General features: G+C 41.6%; 1 protein-coding gene across 11 annotated transcripts in view; it reads left to right on the top strand.

Moving 5' to 3' along the window:
• Uxs1 (UDP-glucuronate decarboxylase 1) overlaps positions 1-19,167 on the top strand; it is an 84,977-nt gene extending 65,810 nt beyond the window's left edge. For all 11 annotated transcript variants that reach the window (XM_031367364.1, XM_031367362.1, XM_031367365.1 and 8 more), the window contains 6 exons: positions 367-486; positions 5,353-5,396; positions 8,718-8,778; positions 10,220-10,277; positions 12,160-12,263; positions 18,343-19,167. In XM_031367364.1, the coding sequence (XP_031223224.1) occupies positions 367-486; positions 5,353-5,396; positions 8,718-8,778; positions 10,220-10,277; positions 12,160-12,263; positions 18,343-18,474 (519 nt within the window). In that variant the 3' untranslated portion in view covers positions 18,475-19,167. The remainder of the gene's footprint in view (positions 1-366; positions 487-5,352; positions 5,397-8,717; positions 8,779-10,219; positions 10,278-12,159; positions 12,264-18,342) is intronic.
• Positions 19,168-19,404: the final 237 nt, after the last annotated feature.

Raw genomic sequence — 19,404 nt, 5'->3', positions numbered from 1 at the left:
GCATATGTCTGTTTTCTGTCACCAGTTTCAGAAGATTCTCTAATAAATTTTAGGGCATGAATACACATGGGAAAATAGGCACTTGAAACAATTTATATAAACAGTTTACCCTCACACAGCTGTCTTCTAGCTCCCCTGACCAGAGTGCCCATGCTACTCGCCTCTCCATAGTGAAATCTGATGGCTTTGATGTAGCTCTGCATCACCAAGTTGCTTTATGATGAGCACATTATAGAATCAGAACAGAGGTCTTGTCTTTTGAACGCTGAAAGCAGCCTGTTCTCCATCTTTGCAAGGCAGTAGAAATGTAGAAGAGGGTTGCACACTGCAGAGACGCATACCTCATATTCTTTCTTTCTGTTTTAGGAAGGTGTGGAAGTACGGGTGGCAAGGATCTTCAACACCTTTGGGCCACGAATGCACATGAATGATGGGCGGGTGGTCAGCAACTTCATCTTACAAGCACTACAAGGGGAGCCACTCACAGTGAGTACTGTCCAGAGGCTGCCTGTAACCTTTCTTCACACCAGTAAACAAAGGGTGACTTGCTTCAGGGACTTGATGTTTCCCGAGTTGACATATCATTTCCATTTGTATCTCTGCTACCTTCATGAAAGGAAGAGAAGTATGTAGGTAGAACACAGTGCAGGAATAGCTTTACAGTGATCCTTGGATCCTGTTTCACTCACCTTGTATTCTGGGACTACCTGTGCCAGCTAGCCTGCTTGAACCATCCCCATGGATTCCTAATGGCCCAAGCTTGCTTTCCTCTTCTAAGTGGCACCTTGCTGCCCCTTGATGGAGGCTCTATGGTCATACCTGGCCTCTCTTTCCATATCATTTATGGACTCTACCATCTCTTCCTAGTGGCTTGGCTCTGGATCCACCCTGCCACCATACTGTCCTATCTTTGAAGTAGTCCCATTCATGCTCTTTCAGCTTGTCCTAGAGCCAACCTTCTGAAGAAGAGAAACCCAAAGATCCCTCGTCTCAGGGACATCATATGCCACAGACCTTTCCCTAGGTTCCTACTCAACCCACTCCCCACTCCTCAGTCTGACTCCTTCAGCTCCTGTCTTGCTTGTTCTGAGAGTATTTCCTGGGCATTCCCATGCTCTGTAGACAGTACTAACTGGACCACTCTCTATATGAAGGCACCATTGGACTCCACTAACTAGTTTTGTTCTCATTTCACTTGATACCAGTGTAATACTAAATTTCCAGGTCCCCAGAACAGCATTAACTCTGGAGACCAGGACCTTTGTTCCTTCAATTCATAGCTGTTTCTCTGGCCCCAGCACATAGGCAGTATAAGATAAATATTGGTTGAATTAATGATCAGGTAATGTGCTGGCTGCTTTTTATTGCAGTAAGTGAAAACTGACTCAAGCCACAGAAGCCAGGAGTTTTAGTTGTAACTGCTAGGTGAACCTGTCTTTCATATCCTCTCTTGCTGCATCTGGCTTCTGTCCACAGATTTCCCAGATACTTGTAGCCAGCTCAAAGTAAAAGTGTTGGAAAATATGGGGCCTGTGATAACATGGATAGATGTTGTTTTCCTATATGGAGAATGTTCATGATTTATATGCAAATTCTAAACCATTTCACAAAAGGGACTTTGCTATCCTGGAATTTGGTATCTATGGAGTACTTTGGAAACAATCCCCATGGAAACTAAGGGATAACTATATTTGGGGTTCAGGTGATCTCTATTAGGGAGGGAGATATTCCTGATGGCTTTTGACCCACCATGCACAGTGACTTACCCAGGGTCAGAGCTACCATGTTTGCAGAGAAAACTGTTAACAGCTTTTGAAGAAAAAGCATTTGATTTATTGCCTCCATGGCTGCTTCAAGGGTCCCATATAAAGGAGGAAAGCAAGTCCAATGGCAGCCTCAAGAATGTACAAATTGTTGGCACAGGTCATGTCTCATGTGTTGTCTTCAGGCCCAGCATGACTCTCCCAGAGATGTAACAAGAGATCACTGGCGCCATTCAAAAGCCATTAATCCAGAGCCTGCCAGACTTCCCTCTTTCCTAGCAGGCAGAAGGCCCATGGAAGCATTTAGAGTGTTTTAGAGGTTTTTGTTTGTTTGTTTGTTTGTTTGTTCCAAAGAATACTATTGCCCATCATGGATCTGATGAATTGCTTGTACTTTTCTCTTGGGTTGAAATATCATTTCTTTCCTTTGTCAGGTGATTCTGTCTAGAAGTCCTTTGTCAGGTGGTTCAGTCTGGAGTGGGGAGAAGTGTGCTGGAGACGGAGCACAACTTTGAGCAGAGAGGGCAAGTGGAAACTCACAGCCAAGGAGCAGAGTGGGAGTCAGTGGGTAGAAAAAATAAACAGAAAGAAACATTTGGGGAAGAGGGTCCTGATGGAACTGACAGGATTCTTGCTGAATGAGACCAAATGGCCCCACAGCTTTGAAGGGTTGGAAAGAGATGAGGGAGATATGAGGGTCCGATTCACTAAGCAGGACTTTTTGTTGACTTCTGTGAGAAATACCCAACTGGGACAAGAGACTGACTTGGTTTAGCAGAGGCTGTCATAGCTTAATTACTTAATGCACCCTGTAGAGGACAGTGCTGTGCATTTAGGCAGCTCCCATTGGTATTCTTGCTGCCCCCTACTCCCTGAACATCTTGGTGACTCCTAGGTCACCATATTGCTGTGACCTGAACATAGACAGCACTTAATCCCCGACAGCACCTTTGAATCTCCAGAATCTCCTTAAATCTCTCTCATCTTGTAAAGTGCAGCTAGAGGAACCACGTAGAACTAGAGTGTAATGCTGTGCAGACTCATGAGCACAGCTGAGCACCTACTCTGCCTGGTCTGTGGCCAAGGAGTAGCTTCTGCCCCTGAGGCAGGCAGGCAGGCATGTGTGTGAGCCAAGAGCACATTCACGCTCGTCATCAAGGCAGTAAAGCTTTTCAGGGCTCTGTCCTTGCTCCTTTGCTGTGATTAGCTCCTGCAGGTTCTGTATCCTGTCAGCAGACATCTCCATATGTAGTGCTGCTCACCCTTTTCTTGTGGGCCTTCTATTGTCAAGTAGAACTAAAAACATGGATCTCTGAGCTAGGCATGCATGGTCAGCGTTGAGACAGTGCAAGCAGGATTTTTAATTGCAACTCCACAGCATGACAGTCTAGGCATATCAGCTGTGCTGCTTTCTGGAAAAATGTGCACTGGCTAATGGAACTTTTGAATTTTTTGTGTCATTTTTGTTTTCCTAAGGGACTTCTCCAGGCCTCTCACCTAATCAGAATAAAGGTCCATAGTTGTTTTAACTGAGACAGAACCAAGGACCACCCAGATCTGTATATCCCATATTCACACAGCCTCCACCTCGTCCTACAGTGCCCCCCTGAAGCTATAAAATGCTTGGAACAGAAATTTCTTATAGTCTTTATTCAATATATAAAAATGAAGACAAACACGAACACGGCGGAGGTGTAGCCACATTTCTGTCATATTGTCTAGCTCAGTGGTTCTCAGCATTAACCCAGAACCATCAACATCACAGAGGTCTCAGAAAGGTGAATTCTCAGTCTTGAATCAAGATCTTGCAGATCAGAAGTGGAATATCTGTGTTAGTAAACCTGGGGACTTGGGAGTCTCTCTGGGTGTGTATTATGTAGTTCTGAGCCTTGGCTATACCTCAGAATCATTCCAGGAGCTTGAAGAGTAGTAATCTTCGTCCCCCCACATCAGCTAAATCCAGCTGTGGCTGGTACTCAGGAATTGGTATTTTTAGGGCAGTGGAAATACAACTGTATAGCCATAGGCTGAACCATTATGCAGACAGAACTAGTCAGGTTGGTAGCCTCACAAGAAATAGTTTATCCTACTTACCAGGACTGCCTGCTTCTCATTCTTAATTGATTTTGACTGCTGATTTCTGTCATGGTGGAACTTTTATGAAGTTTTCAGGTCCTCTGACTCAGTTCTTGGTTTAGAGGGACCAAGGCTATTCTAAATCTGTACTTCTAACTCCTATCAGTCATCTAGAGGATCTTAGCATGCTCTTAGCTACATGTTGGAAGTCCCTTAGAGCCAGCTATACAAATATGAACAAGTCTGCCCAATAGTTTATCAACCTATCTCAGCAGAATTCTATCACTTATAATAGAGCTCCCACTGAATATTCTTCACATTATTCTGTGTGTAAGGTCTGTCTGTTGCATAAATAGAGTCCAGGATTGCAGTTCCCAGGGTCTTACATGCCTGGCAAACAGTAAGACATGCATAGAAGCTAGTTCTTGGACATAGTCTTTTGGTTTTTCGAGACAGGGTTTCTCTGTGTAGCCCTGACTGTCCTGGAACTCACTCTGTAGACTAGGCTGGCCTCGAACTCTGAAATTTGTCTGCCTCTGCCTCCCAAGTGCTAGGATTAAAGGTGGGCACCACCACTGCCTGGCGGACACAGTCTTTTGAAGAAAAACTTGATATATGTGTACTCACTCATATTAAGTATCAGTGCTGAAGTACAGAGTATAAGATATTTTCATTTTCCTTAATAATTTAATTAAAATACAGTTATATCAATTGCCTTCCATTCTCTTTCCTTAACTCCTCCTGTATCCTCTTCCTCCAGTATTTCCCATTCCCCTTTACTCCCTTTTAGATTTATGGCCTCTTTTCCTTTGATTATGATTATTGTTATTATTATTAATTATTATTTTATACACAAACATTTAAATATATAAATATACCTGCTGAGTCCATTCAGTGTTGTTTATGTGTATATAATTTCAGGGCTAACTGATCACTTGGTATTGTATAACCAATTAAGGAGTCCATCCCTGGGGAAGACTAATTGTCTCTCTCTGAGTAGTTGTTATTTACCTGTAGTTCTTTTTAGATAAACCTAGAGGTTTGAAGCCTTGTTAACATGCTGTCACTGGGTCTTGTTCAGCAGCCACATTGTTGCAGTACTATGGGTGTATCTTCTTGTCATTTCTTGGAGACACAGTCTCATCTGTAGCAGATTTCCTCTGGCTTTCAAAAGTTTGCCCATCCTCTTTTTGATAACGTTCCCTGATCCTTGGGTGGAGAAGCTGTGTTGTAGCTGTATGTTGAGGGTGAGCACTCCATGATCAGTTCTCTGTATTTTGGCCAGTTGTGGTTTTCTGTGATAGTTTCTGTCTGATGCAATGAGAAGCTTCTTTGATGAGGTGTGAAAGTTAGATATACCAGGCAAAGAGGGTTTGTAAACCTTACTATGTTGTAAGTCCATGTCGTGCCTCTTCAAGGGTTGGTTCTGAAGTCAGACCCACAGAATTCCAGGGAGCCTCACTAATAGTGTCAGGGTGTTTTTTCTCAAGTCTAACTCTTTGTTTCCTTCTAGGTATATGGATCTGGGTCTCAGACACGGGCATTCCAGTACGTTAGGTAAGGTTCTTGTCATTATCCTTGGTTCTGAGTAGAAGCAACAGTAACGGTTCACTGTGTATTGTACATTCTGGTTATTCTTACAGCTCACCTATGCATTAAGATAATTTTAATATTTGATTCAGAACCTCTTGCTTCTCTGTTCAGAAGTTAGTTGATTTTCATCCGCTATTTCTGTGATTCCTGGCTAATCTTTTACTGCCACCTACTGTTGCATAGATAAAAGTTATCTAGCACTGAGGGGAGCTTGAATAATTAATGCTGCAGGCCAATTAGTCACCCATCAAACCTGCAGATTTAGACGTCCGACCAATTTTTGAAAACCTGGCTCTTTATCATGGAGAGAGTCTTTAAGAATATAAGGTAAGAGTGTCTTAATGATGATTCTGTGTTGAAGCTGAGGCAGGCTCATATTCCTTAATACTTTCGCTCGTTGACTTTTATTGTTGTCTTTGGAATTCTACCTAGAGTTTTGTTGGTCAACACAGTTGGTAATTATAAGCAATTACCACACTGACGTACCTTCTACGTGTACATAGCTATTAGAAATTCCATGGAAATTTCCAACATCCTTGGTCATTGTAAAACCTAGTTCTATATTTTAATACATATACTTTTGCTCTTAAATGCAAATACCTCAAATGTATGTTGGCCAGGGAATGCCATCCCAGATGTAAACAGTACCAGTTCCAAAGGTACTGTAAGATGTTAGCTATAGGGTGCAGGTCTGAGTAGATTCCAGCCTCAGCCTGAGCAACCATGTTTCATTAGATAAGGAGCTTAATAGAAGTCACTTAAAAAAACAGAAATCCTGCTTTATTTTTTTCCCGAAAGTTAAAATAACCAGAGTAGACTTTTCCCTTGTAAGCATGTAAACTCTTGAATGAGATACAGAAGAAGCTGTTAATAAATGCATACCACAGTCAGTGTTCATTTCCTGCAATGAGAGTCAGCTGTCACGTGTTGCCCAGTAGGTTAGTTTATTCCAAGAGACAGATTTCCTCCCTCAGGACAGTTTTTGTTTTAGAGTGCAAAGGCTGGACTGTGTGCTTGGAGAAATGTACTGGGGCTCATTTCTGTAGCTGTGTATTGAACCATCTCTTCATAATAATAATAACAATGTGTTTCATCCCATCCCCCTTCACCCACCCCTCAGTCATGCACTTCCAAGGAGATCTTAATGTCTTCAAGTACAGAGATTCAACCTTGAACTGCATAATCAGGGCCCCAGACTTTCTCATCTTCTACCACCATAAGACTGGATGTAATACAGGGGCACTGGCTAGAAACCTGCCTTCTTCCTGGTTTCAGTGGCATCTCATACAAAATTAAGTAGCTTCAGATACATTTGGTGGGGGAAAAAAGGTAGATGATTAAAATACTATAAGAATTCAGCAATGCCTGTGCTGTGTACCATCCCAGCTAGAACAAAACACACGGCACCAGGCCTCTCCTGGCCACAGCTCACACGCCTAGTTGGTGTGGCCTGCATGGTCACCTCCTATACCTACCTGATACCTTGGAAAGAGGATGTAAGTAGTTTCCCTGTTCATAGATGTGAACTCCTTCAGCAGAGCCTTTTTCTGCAATGCTGCCATTGTCTTGGTATCTGAGATCACCAGGATGTAGGCACATTGTAGGTCAGTTTCCTGATGTACATTGTTTAGTAGAGAACTGACCAAAGTTTGGCTATTTTTAGCATATCTCCTACCCTTTTAAGAAACTGATATATATTTTTTAACATCACAGTAAAAGAGTACAGTGTTCCAATCTGTAGTTACTGTCCTTGGTTAGTTGTCCCCAGAGCCACAGTTGCTTCAGCAGCACTGCAGGGACCCAAGGCCTACATGTCATCTGCATTGACATCTGGCATGACATGTCTGATACTTTCATAGCTGGGTTGTGTCCTCATTCACATAACAAAGGCATGTTATATATTTCTTAAAAGTCACTTTGTCAAAATGACACTTTAAAAGAGCTTCAGGCTGAATGAGTATGACTTACACAATTTTGACTTTAAAAGTTGCCAACTTGTTACATACAAGGTGTATGGCCCTCCCTCCTCTCCCAAAGAGGATGACTGCTTAAGAAACAGCCATCTTCTGACACCACATGACCCTACCCGTTTAACATTAAGAGCCATTTCAGATGCTACTGAATGGCAGCTTTTAATGTCTCCTTACAGACACACAGAAGAATGTGTTGTGGATTTAATGACTACTGCCATGGTGATGAAGTGACTTTTTGCCAGTTTCTCTTTAAAAAAAAAATCACTAAAGGTCAATGGTGGTTTACATTTGTACTTGATCTGTGAAAACAGAACATTAAACATATTCATATAAAATTTCCATTGTTGAAAACTGAAAAGCAGAGATGACCTTACTAAGTGACACACCAAAAAGAAAAAAAAAGTTTTTTCTAATTAAAAGAAAAACAAAACAATCTTGGGTTTTCTTTTGGAAGCTAATCATGACCCATAGTGGCCTGTGCCTTGTGGTAAAGCTGGAGGAAGAGGGAGAGGTTTCCATGTGGACTTCTTTCAGAACCATAGCTGCTGGACATGGGCGTAGAGCAAGCGCTTACATTCCCAGTGAGGTGTCATTTTTACGAAGTAACTTTTCTTTAACAGAGCTACACTTTAACGCTTCTGAAACTAAGAACCAAACCTTGGTAAGCGGAAGTTTGCTTACTTCTCTTCACCTTCATGGCTCAGCTGATCACAATTCATCAGAAACATCCAGATGCCCCTGACAGCTTCATAGGATGTGTTAAGGGTGGGCTGCTGGAGGCTGGGGGAGGGAGCAGCAGCTTTTACTGATTTCAGTGTTCAGTTTGTTTGGCTGTCGCTGTGATTTGCCAGTATGGAGTTTGCATACTGAAGTCCATTCATTTCTGTAGAGTTTATTTTATAAAACAGTCACAACTTTTGTTTCGGTCGGTTGATGTGGGTTCATATTAAACTTGAGGTTTCATCAGAGACCCTGCAAATGCCATCTTGGGGGGTATATTTACCTATGTTAACTTCCCTTTGTTGATCATTGATTGTTTTCAGAAATGCACAGGAAGGGTAGATTTAAGCTCTTGCCATCCTCCCACTGTGTTCCCCACCCCACCACGCCCACTAAAGCAAATCCCAGTGTTACAGGACTCATTCCATCCATGAACATGCTAGCTTTACAGCACCATCTTAATTTGCAGAGTTTTATTTCCACATTTAGTTTTCCATTTGGGCTTTGTTTTTGTCTGGGGAGGGTTGGTACATGCCCTCAATACTCCGGCACTCTGGCGGGCAGTGCCTGACCTAACTCTCCTTTCCCCCAGTGATCTGGTGAATGGCCTGGTAGCACTGATGAACAGCAATGTCAGCAGTCCTGTCAACTTGGTAAGTACCATTTGGCCTCTGCTTTGCAGTTGCCACAGGGTCTTTTGTGCTGGGCTGTCCTGCACATGACTAGCTTGTGTAGGGCATTTGCTAAGTATTCGAGTGAAGCAAAGTAGAGTAAGATGAAGACTGAGAGAAGATGATTATGAGACATTCATGAGCAGTTTATGAACTTCCTCTACCTGAAAGGCTTTCCGTAAAGATCACACATGTAAGGTGGATGAGGCTTATGATAAAAGTCCCTGTTCGGTTGTTTATGCCTACACATTCTCTGTATGTCGTGTTCTCTTATTCTTTTTAGGAAGCTTTTATACATTAAGGAACTGTATCTGTTTAGAAATCTGCCTTCCCTCAAATCACAAAATTGTCTGCCAGGAACATCCCAAAGCCCCTTCTCCGTGTCTTCCTCTATCACTTTGCTCTGCCACTTTGCCTTTCTCTGTGTCTACAGTTAAGCTGGGGCCTTCTTGAAACTTTGATCTCTGGATCCAGGATAGCCTCAGAAGTTGGGAGCGAAGGGTGGGGGGCATTTAAAATTCACAGCCCCTCAGCGTTTCTGTGTCTGTGCCAGGGCAGTATACTTGAAGTAAGAGTAATAGGCTAGAGAAATGGTGGAGCACCTGCCTAGCATGGGCAAGGCCCTGCGGTCCATCTTTAGCACTGCAAAAAGGAAGGCAGCCGCTATTAGAGAGTGTGATGGCAAAAGACCAGAACAGATCTTAAAAACATCCCCATCCCACCCCAGTAAGCTGACTTCATCAGGCTCATGGAGACAGTCCTCATGGCACACCCAGAACACTGGTCTGTGACAGCATCCATTGCTGCAGGAGCTTTCTCTATAGGATCATTAGTCCTGCACTGTTGAAGGTGTTGGCACAGTTCTCTCATAGAGGAACTATGTTGTCCTAGGAGAGCCAGTATTGTGAAACCAGATATGCAGAGTAGCACTAGAGTGAAAGAAAAGGTAGATTAAGTTACTTGTCCTGGAAGCTCACCCAATGTGTATGCTTCCTTTTAAAATGATCCTGTCTTACCTGAAGGCCCTTCTTCAGAACAGGTAGATGAAGTTCTAAGGTAGTATATGTTTGTATCTGGCCAGGATGAAAACCATTCCAGAATGTGCCAGTGGGACAAAAAGCTGGGGTAAAGTTACTTGGAGACAGGGTTGTCTGGGAGTAGAAGGTTGATGCAGCAAATGTCTCTGAAGTCATGTGTGGTCCACGTAGGGAAGTACTGCCATGAGGCTTATGATAAAAGTCCCTGCTCAAAGTCCCTGCTCAGTTGTTTATGCCTACACATTCTCTGTATGTCCTGTTCTCTTATTCTTTTTAGGGAACTTTTGTACAAGGGCATTAAGTAACTGTATCTGTTTAGAAATCTGCCTTCCCTCAAATCACAAAAATGTCATGACATTTATAAGAGAATCCATTTCTTTTTTTAGGGAAATCCAGAAGAGCACACAATCCTGGAATTTGCTCAGTTAATTAAAAACCTTGTTGGTAAGTAGGCTAAACCACTCTGAAAGAACTCATGTGTGTTTACCCTTAGTAGCACCTTCCTTAGAAAGTAGAAGCTGATTAATTGTATCAGCGCATTAATTTTAATGAGGAACATTTCCAGTTCTGAGTTGGCGATTAGAGGGAGGATGAAATGAGATGGGTTTGACTCACGGGTCTAGTTGCAGGTCTTGATGGAGTGAGCGGCAGAGATTTGACCTCTAGGTGTGATAAACACTGCTCCCATTGAGACCAAATTTCAGGAGCATGGAGAGAGTGACATTAGCTCTGGCCAGACTGGACTAGGCTATGTGACACTGGAACAGTGTTCCCATCAAGGAACAGGATGTTCCTGAGTCTGGTCTGGCTCTTGGGTTGCAGGTGCCAAGAAGGTACTTCCTGATCTCATCCTCAGGCTTGCCAGCTCTGGGAAACCTGGTCTCCAATCTAGAAATTTGATTCAGGACATGCCAGTCTGGCCTGGACCATTTTATGATATGTGTGCTTCAGGCTGCTCTGACTTGACCGTGCTATCCCCTTGGTTGAATGAGCTCCTCCTTTTTGGCTCAGGGCTGTCGTGAGCAGCTGTGTACAGCTATAATCCTGTTTCCTGTCACAGTGAAGACTGAGGTCTTCTCCACATAAGCACAACACTGTGTGGTTCCAGTAATTCAGACTAGCTTCCCAGTCACGCATTCCTACTGTTGCGGGAAGGTTTGCTCCACTCACCATGTGCTTCCAGTCACCATGCCTTTGAAACCTCTCCTGTCTACCTGGAAGCCATGGGCCAAATGCTTTGCTATCATGGCAGTGTGGGTGTGAACTCTAGCTTTTTGGATCAGAGTGTGCACAGTTTAGAAAACTCTGACCTGCACACCAAGGAGGACTTAACGATTTCCACTTTGCTGCAGTGTAAGTGTGTGTGTGTGTGTGTGTGTGTGTGTGTGTGTGTGTGTGTGTACAGCAGTGATCCATGTGCACTTTAGAGTTTAGAAAACTCTGACCTGCACACTAAGGTGGGCTTAGGATTTCCACTTTGCTACAGTGTTAGTGTGTGTGTGTGGGGTGTGTGTATAGCAATGATCCATGTGCACTTCAGAATTTAGAAAACCCTGATCTGCAGACTAAGGAGGACTTAGGCTTTCCATCTTGCTGCTTTGTGACTGTGATGTATGACTTCTCCAGGTCTGCCTGGTGGTCACTCAGTAGCTCTCTTTTGTGGTCGGTGTCTAATCTCCTACCCCAAGGTGCTAAGCCAGGCTTTTCTGTCTTCCGCATACTTTATACAGCAGCAGAGCTGACATCTGTGTGTCAGCAGAGCTGACAACTCATGTCACATGGGTTGCTTCTGTGCTTGCTCTGGCTTGAGCATTGATGGCCAGGTTTTCATGGGCTCCAAGTTCCCATCTACATGCCGTTGATTAAGAACAGAACACTATAAGCCACCTGATCTCCATGAAAGGGGATTCCTAGATCTTGGACACCCAGGTGTGGCCCATTTGGAATACCTACCTCCAAGATGGCTCCAACCCACGTTTATATGTTTGTGCTATGGGATTATTCCCCATAGGCCATCTGCACTGTTCCCTGAGGCGGAGGTTTGTCCTTGGCACAAGCTCTTCGCTCTTCTGTAAGGCTCTTATGGGACCAGAAGCAGGTCTGGCACCTGCATGTGATTGCTTAGTAATGACTATGCAGGCACATTCCTAGGTTGTAAGGACTGTCATATGTGGCTTTGTTAGAACTATAGGGTTCTTGCTGATAGGTAAGATTATTTTCCCTGCCATAGATGGTAAAACATTGCCCCCTAGATGCACGTGGCCTTACCTTTTTTTTTTTTAAACTTTCTATTTTTTTTTTTTCTTTTTCTTTTTCAATAACTCAGGTAGTGGAAGTGAAATTCAGTTTCTCTCTGAAGCCCAGGATGACCCACAGAAAAGAAAACCAGACATCAAAAAAGCAAAGCTGATGCTGGGGTGGGAACCTGTGGTAAGTTTGAGGAGGTCCACTGCCTCTGGAGAAAGGCATTCACCTCCCTTGTCCTTCTTCTAAGCTATGGCCCTTGTTAGGAGATTTCCTGTGAAGCAGGGACAACTTGAACATCCAGGCAAGTACAAGGTTTTCTCCATAGGCCATTCAGTGTTATATGATCCTCTGTTAGTGGAAATGGTTTGGGTCTCCTATGTGACCTCTCTATATAAACACATTGTCCTTTTTTATTCTGTGGCTGTGATAAAACACTCTGACCAGAAGCACCTTGGGGAGGAAAAGGGAGATTATTTGGCTTACACTTCCAGGTCATAGTTTATCACTGAAGGAAGTCAGAATGGGAACCTGGAAGTAGGTGCCATGGAAGAGTGCTGCTGATTTGCTCATTGGTTCATGCTTAGCTAGTTTTCCTATACATCTCATGACAGTTTGCCAAGAAAACAGTGCTGTCTTAAGTAAGCTGCACTGTCCTACATCAGTTAAGACAACTAAGGTAGGAACTACAGGAAAACACACTCAAACAGATGAAGGAAATGAACAAAACCATCCAGGATCTAAAAATGGAAGTAGAAACAATGAAGAAATCACAAAGGGAGACAACCCTGGAGATAGAAAACCTAGGAAAGAGATCAGGAGTTATAGATGCAAGCATCACCAACAGAATACAAGAGATAGAAGAGAGAAACTCAGGGGCAGAGGATACCATAGAAAACATTGACACAACAGTCAAAGAAAATGCAAAAAGCAAAAAGCTCCCAACCCAAAACATCCAGGAAATCCAGGATGCATGAGAAGACCAAACCTAAGGATAATAGGTATAGAAGAGAGTCAAGATTCCCAACTTAAAGGGCCAATAAATATCTTCAACAAAATTATAGAAGATAACTTCCCTAACCTAAGGACAGAGATGCCCATGAACATACAAGAAGCCTACAGAACTGCAAATAGACTGGACAAGAAAAGAAATTCCTTCTGTCACATAATAGTCAAAACACCAAATGCAGTAAACAAAGAAAGAATTTTAAAAGCAGTAAGGGAAAAAGATCAAGTAACCTATAAAGGCAGGCTTCAGAATTACACCAGACTTCTCACTAGAGACTATAAAAGCTAGAAGGTCCTGGGCTGATACATATTGTCTTAGTCAGGGTTTCGATTCCTGCACAAACATCATGGCCAAGAAGCAAGTTGGGGAGGAAAGGGTTTATTGATCTTACACATCCACACTGCTGCTGATCACCAGAGGAAGTCAGGAGTGGAACTCAGGCAGGTCAGGAAGCAGGAGCTGACGAAGAGGCCATGGAGAGATGTTTCTTACTGGCTTGCTTCCCCTGGCTTGCTCAGCCTGCTCTCTTATAGAACCCAAGACTTCCAGCCCAGGGATGGCACCACCCACAAGGGGCCCTACCCCCTTGATCACTAATTGAGAAAATGCCCCACAGCTGGATCTCATGGAGGCACTTTCCCTTCTCTGTGATAACTCCTGCCTGTGTCAAGTTGACACACAAAACTAGCCAGTACACATATAGACCCTAAGAGAACACAAATCCAACCCAGGCTACTATACCCAGCAAAACTCTCAATTACCACAGATGGAGAAACAAGATATTCCATGACAAAACCAAGTTTACACAATATCTTTCCACAAATCCAGCCCTACAAAGGATAATAGAGGGAAAACATCAACATAAGGAGCAAAACTACACCCTAGAAGAAGCAAGAAAGTAATCTTTCAACAAACCCGCACAAACATAATTCCATGTCTAACAACAAAAATAACAGGAAGTAACAATTACTTTTACTCAATATCTTAATATGAAAATTAATATTACCAACTTATCCTAATTGATTCAAATTCAAAAGTATGAGGAATTGAAAATTTGTTGGCTAATCATCTGGTGGTCTCTCTAATTTGGTAATTGGAGAAATAGGTCCAATATTGTACAATCCATATACACTTTCTGCTTGTTTGTACCTAACAGTGTCTTGCCAGGTACCACATAATGGTCTTGAAACCATGCTTCTCCTATCTCAGCCTCTCTATTAGTAGGATTGTTTATTTAATGTTTTTACACTATACTATGTTTTTCAGAACAGCTTACATATTTCAAAATTATTTATATAGCCAAATGAAACATAAACAGTTAATTTGGGAAGTAGCTTATAAGAGAACAACAGAGAGTGAGACTGAATGCTTTGCTTAATGTTTGTAACTATTGTATCAAGTTTAAAGTAGAGGACTTTATAAGTTACTCTTTCTCTGAGATGAATACTTTTCAAAATAATCACAGCCAATGAACCACAATTGTACCTGCACCTAATGTCTATGCCACCCTCTAAGCAGAACCATTGTTCATTGAAACAGTTGGTGAATGACTTCACGGATAGACCTTCTTAATACACACACCATTTCTTAAATCAATGTAACCTGTTCTCTGTGGGTTGAGAATGAAGACAATCACTCCAGTCAAATAGCTTTGACCATAGCAGGAAGTCTGTATCCAAAAAGTGTGCCTACAATTCACTCCTTGGCACAGCAGAACTGTCAACTCTTAGCTTAGCTACTAGGGAGGTAAAATCCTTTGGTGATGTGAGGGTCATTGAAGTACAGCCTTATTACAATGAACTCCAATGTCTAAAAATTGTTCTTATTTTGGGATTGTACCACAGTAGGAGCCAAGATTTTAAACTCTATTAAAAACAAAACAAACAAATAAAAAGACTTTATCTATTTATGTTCATTTAAAAAAACTAGCAGTGATATATTATTTTAAAATATACAGTTAATATATTTGGAGTTATTTAAAATATATTGAGAAAAACATGTATTTTCAGTATTGCTGCAGATAAGACATAAGACTGTTTAATTGATTGTTTTATATCAAACAACTTTTATACTACTCATTTTTATTGTTAAAATATTTTATACATTTTAAAGAATGTGACAAAATAAAAAAAAGGCATTGTAGGTATTAAGGGGGGTCTCTGGGAGGAGTTAGGGGTACAAAAGGAAAAGAAGAATATGATATGATTCTATTTACTTAAAAATGTTTTTAAATGTTAACAAATTCAGATAAACTGAAATTAGGTATCTTATCATAATGCAATAAAACTTAAATCTATTAAAAAAAAAGACAACCAAGGTAGTATCTCACAGATGTGTGTACAGATCAACCTGCTAAAGACAGGGACTGTGTTGAGATGCTTTTTTTTAACAGGTAGTCCTCGTCAGTCAGGTTGAAAGTTACTGTTAACTATGACATGCATCAGTCTCCAAAGGCAGTGTTAAGGTGTATATGTTGTTTTTCTCATTGCTGTAACAAAACACCTTAGAGAAGCAACTTAAAAGCGAGAAAAGCGTAATTTTGGTTCCCAGTGTCATAAGATTTAAGTCCATCATGGCCGGGAGGGCATGGCAGCCAGAGCTGCAGAGTCTATGGCAGTTGTTTGTCACATTGAGCAATAGGAAGCAAGGAACCACGGGTAAATATAACTTCCAAAGGTCTCAGTGACTGCCCTGGAAGTAGCATCATGAGCTGGGTGACATTTCAAATTTAGATCATTAGAAAGTAATAGCAACATAATTGCAGGGCCCTAGTGTCTGGAGATGGATTAGGTGAGGTTTCATGTAAATAAAGGTGGTTTAGTCATAAAGTCCCCATGCTGAAGGAACTCCAACTGGAAAGTGTGAAGACTGAAAGACATGGAGGAACATGGGCTTCTATACCTTCCTGGGACTTCTATACTGGTAGGCTCTAAACAGTCTGACCTACTAGACCAATAGTTTTCAGTCTAGACTCCCCTCGGGGGGAGTCTGTATCAAATGAAATAATTTTGTAGTTGGGGGTCACCACAACATGAGGAACTGTATTAAAGGGTCACAGCATTAGGTATTAGACACTGAAATCTATCCAACTCTCTCTCACTGCTAGGCTGCATTCATATTCTGAAACCCCAGTCTCTCCTTCATCTTTTAGTGAAGAGTTCTCCTGTCCTTGAGGACCCATCTCCCAGGCTGTATGTGTCTGTCTTTTATAGGTTTATCTTCTTTGAAAAATTCCCTGGCCAACTAGGTTGCAGGAACAAGATGCATCTTTTTATCTACTGTGTCTGGCTGTCCGCTCTTTAATGAGCCCCTCTGGAGAGAGACTTTTTTCTGGGCAAGCATGTAGCTTCATTTGGCAGCTATTCCAACAGCTGTTACAGAAGTAGAGATGCATTAAGTGGAGGATAAACACAGGGTAGATGGGGCTGTCATTATATGAGCATTAGAGGACTGATCAGGAGGCAGAATGTTGCCCAGAGCTCTGCTTACCATAACACAGTAAATGTGAGGAGGTAGACTCAGGAATGTCAGAACCTGTTGGGATGTTAGACATTTAGTTCAACTCTTGTGCTGGTGTATGATACCTTGAATCTAAGAGATCTGCAAAGGACAGAAAATTGGTAGATGAAATAAAACTGAGTTTACTCATACTTAAAATCTAGTAGTCCCATCTGAACAAAGCAAAGCACAGAAGCAGAGGTCCTGATTCTCTTAGTTTTCTGTTTTTATTCATTTATTTTATGTTTGTAAGTGTTTTGCCTGCGTGTATGCATGTATGTCACATGCATACAGTGCTCACAGAAGCCAGAAGAGGGCATTGTTGTATTCTTTGCTACTGGAGTTACAGATGGCTATGAGCTACTGTGTAGGTGCTGGGAACCAAATTCAGATTCTCTGCAAGAGCAACAAATGGCCTCAACAGCTGAGCAGTCGCTGTACTCTAGCCTCAAGTTCTCAAATTCTTTGAAAGATTTTATCATTTGTCCTATTATTAGCAAAGCATGTGTTTAAAACAAAATGTTTTTGGAAAGTATTCAATACATATTTACTAAATAAATACTCTTGGTTTTGGAGATCTATACATAGCCAGGATATGTAATTAGAACTTGTATCTTATCACACATCATCTGAAAGACATGGAGACATAGAATATGAGATGTTTGCCATTGAATTCTTTGTAGAAAGAATCTTAATTGACAGGAAATGTATTAGAGTCTTATCCAAAGACACATGCTTATCTCAAACATAATTGGTGAGCATGCATGTGAGCGTGGCAACTTACTGAGGAGGCATCTTAACTGGGTAAAAGGTGTTTTTATGTGTGTTCTCCTGACATTTGGTGGTCCTGAGCATTTTCATAAACCTGTTAACCATTTCTGTGCCTTCCCTGGAATAAAAATGCTTATTTGAACCTTTTTTTTTTCCTTATTTGGGGTTCTTATATTTCTTACTTTTAACCCCTTACCAGATACACAGTTGACAAGTATTTTCTTTCATTCTGTAGGTTATATCTGCTTACTATTTACTTTACTAAGAGAAACCTTTTAGTTTGATTAATTCATCTAATTATGTTTCCTCTGTTTTTAGGGTCTCATGTAATGAATATATAGCAAAATGCCCATATTTAAAGCTTATACTATGACATGTTTTGGTGTATTTTGACACCTATAAGACTATCATCACAGTGAAGACTGACACACATCAGCAAATTTACTCTAGTTCTTGGCAGTGGCTCCCTCCACTGCTTTTTCTTTAGCCTTTAACTCAGTAGCTAAGACCTCCGTTTCCTGCTTCCAGCTCCTCATTAAGATTGCTTTAAATGTCATGTGTCATGGGTCCTTCCCTACCTATGCTGTTGGTACAAGTTCAGGTGTGTCATTGGAGAGGCCCAGTGAGGCAAGTGAGACAGCCTCCTCAGAGCATCTTCCTTGAAGGATTTCCTCCAAAGAGTGGACTTACATATATTTCAGAAATAGTCTTTGCAGTTAACTGTATTTGCAAGAGGATACTCAGGAACCTCGAGGGCTTGAGGTCACTGCCAGGGTGTAACCTGGTAAATTGCAGTATGTGTTGAAAGCAGCTCTAAAGAACTCTAGGCATCTCTGAAGTGGCCTTGATGCACTTCTGTCCAGAGTGAGGCTTTCGGTGTCCTCATGAAGCAGAGACTGACTGCAGTCTCTAGGCACTCTGCTATTGGCGTCAAGGAAGTCTGTTTGTTAATGGTACCGTCTTCCTTTTTCTCACTCTCTCCAACAGGTCCCATTGGAGGAAGGACTGAACAAAGCCATCCACTACTTCCGGAAGGAACTAGAGTACCAGGCTAATAACCAGTACATCCCCAAACCTAAGCCTGCCAGAGTGAAGAAGGGCCGGACGCGCCACAGCTGAGTTAGCCTTAGGATATGAGACTGTTTTACCTTTGTGAGGTGGACTTTTGTGGGATTTTTTTTTTTTTTTTTAAAGACTTAAACAGGTGTCATGAAGAACAAACTGGAATTTTATTCTGAAGCTTGCTTTAAAGACATTGATGTGCCTAAAAGCTCCCGTGAAGTCTGCAGACTTTGCCTTGCACTTTTTAAATCTGTCTTTTTTTATGTACAACAGCCTAGCTGCATCTCTGCTATTTTCAGGTTTTGTATCTTGCTGTTAGAGTGTATGCTGTAACTGTCACTGACAGTTTTATTTACTAGTTTCTTTGTGAAGCTGAAAAGAAACATTAAATGGGGTGGAAAATGCCAATTTTATTTATAAAAGTGGGTACTTATAAATGAGATGTTACACTATGCATAAAGAATAAAAATCGTAGAGGTATTGTCAGGTGGGTGGTGCACCAGTGTTTATTTGGGGACAGATGAAAGAACTCTGTTGGAAAGCTTTGTATTTCTTTTTTAATTCAGAATTTTTTGAAGGTCTAGTTTTCAGTTGCAAACTTGACTTTGAAACATCCCTGTTGGTTCTTGATCAAAGATATTTGAAATCACTACTGTGTTGTGCTGCATATTGGGGTTGGGGGGACAATGTTAACATATTCTTGGTTAACCATGGTTAAATATGCTATTTTAATAAAATATTGAAACTCAACAGTCATGGGTTTTGAGCTATAAAGACTGACTTTCTGCTTTATATCAGATGTTGGGTTGCTGAGAATAATACTTGAGATATTAGTTTGAGGAAATTTTGAGAACATCTAGGTTTACACCATATTTAACTCGATGTGTGACTGTTAGAACCATCTATCTGTATGCTACGTGGGCTGAATCTGTGCATATGATACACTCATGTGTATATGTCTTTATCTCAAATGCTTAAGCCAACTGT

Source organism: Mastomys coucha, unplaced genomic scaffold, assembly GCF_008632895.1.
Source record: "Mastomys coucha isolate ucsf_1 unplaced genomic scaffold, UCSF_Mcou_1 pScaffold14, whole genome shotgun sequence".
NCBI classification, from domain to species: Eukaryota; Metazoa; Chordata; class Mammalia; order Rodentia; family Muridae; genus Mastomys; species Mastomys coucha.
This window is presented reverse-complemented; position numbering and strand designations above follow the sequence as displayed.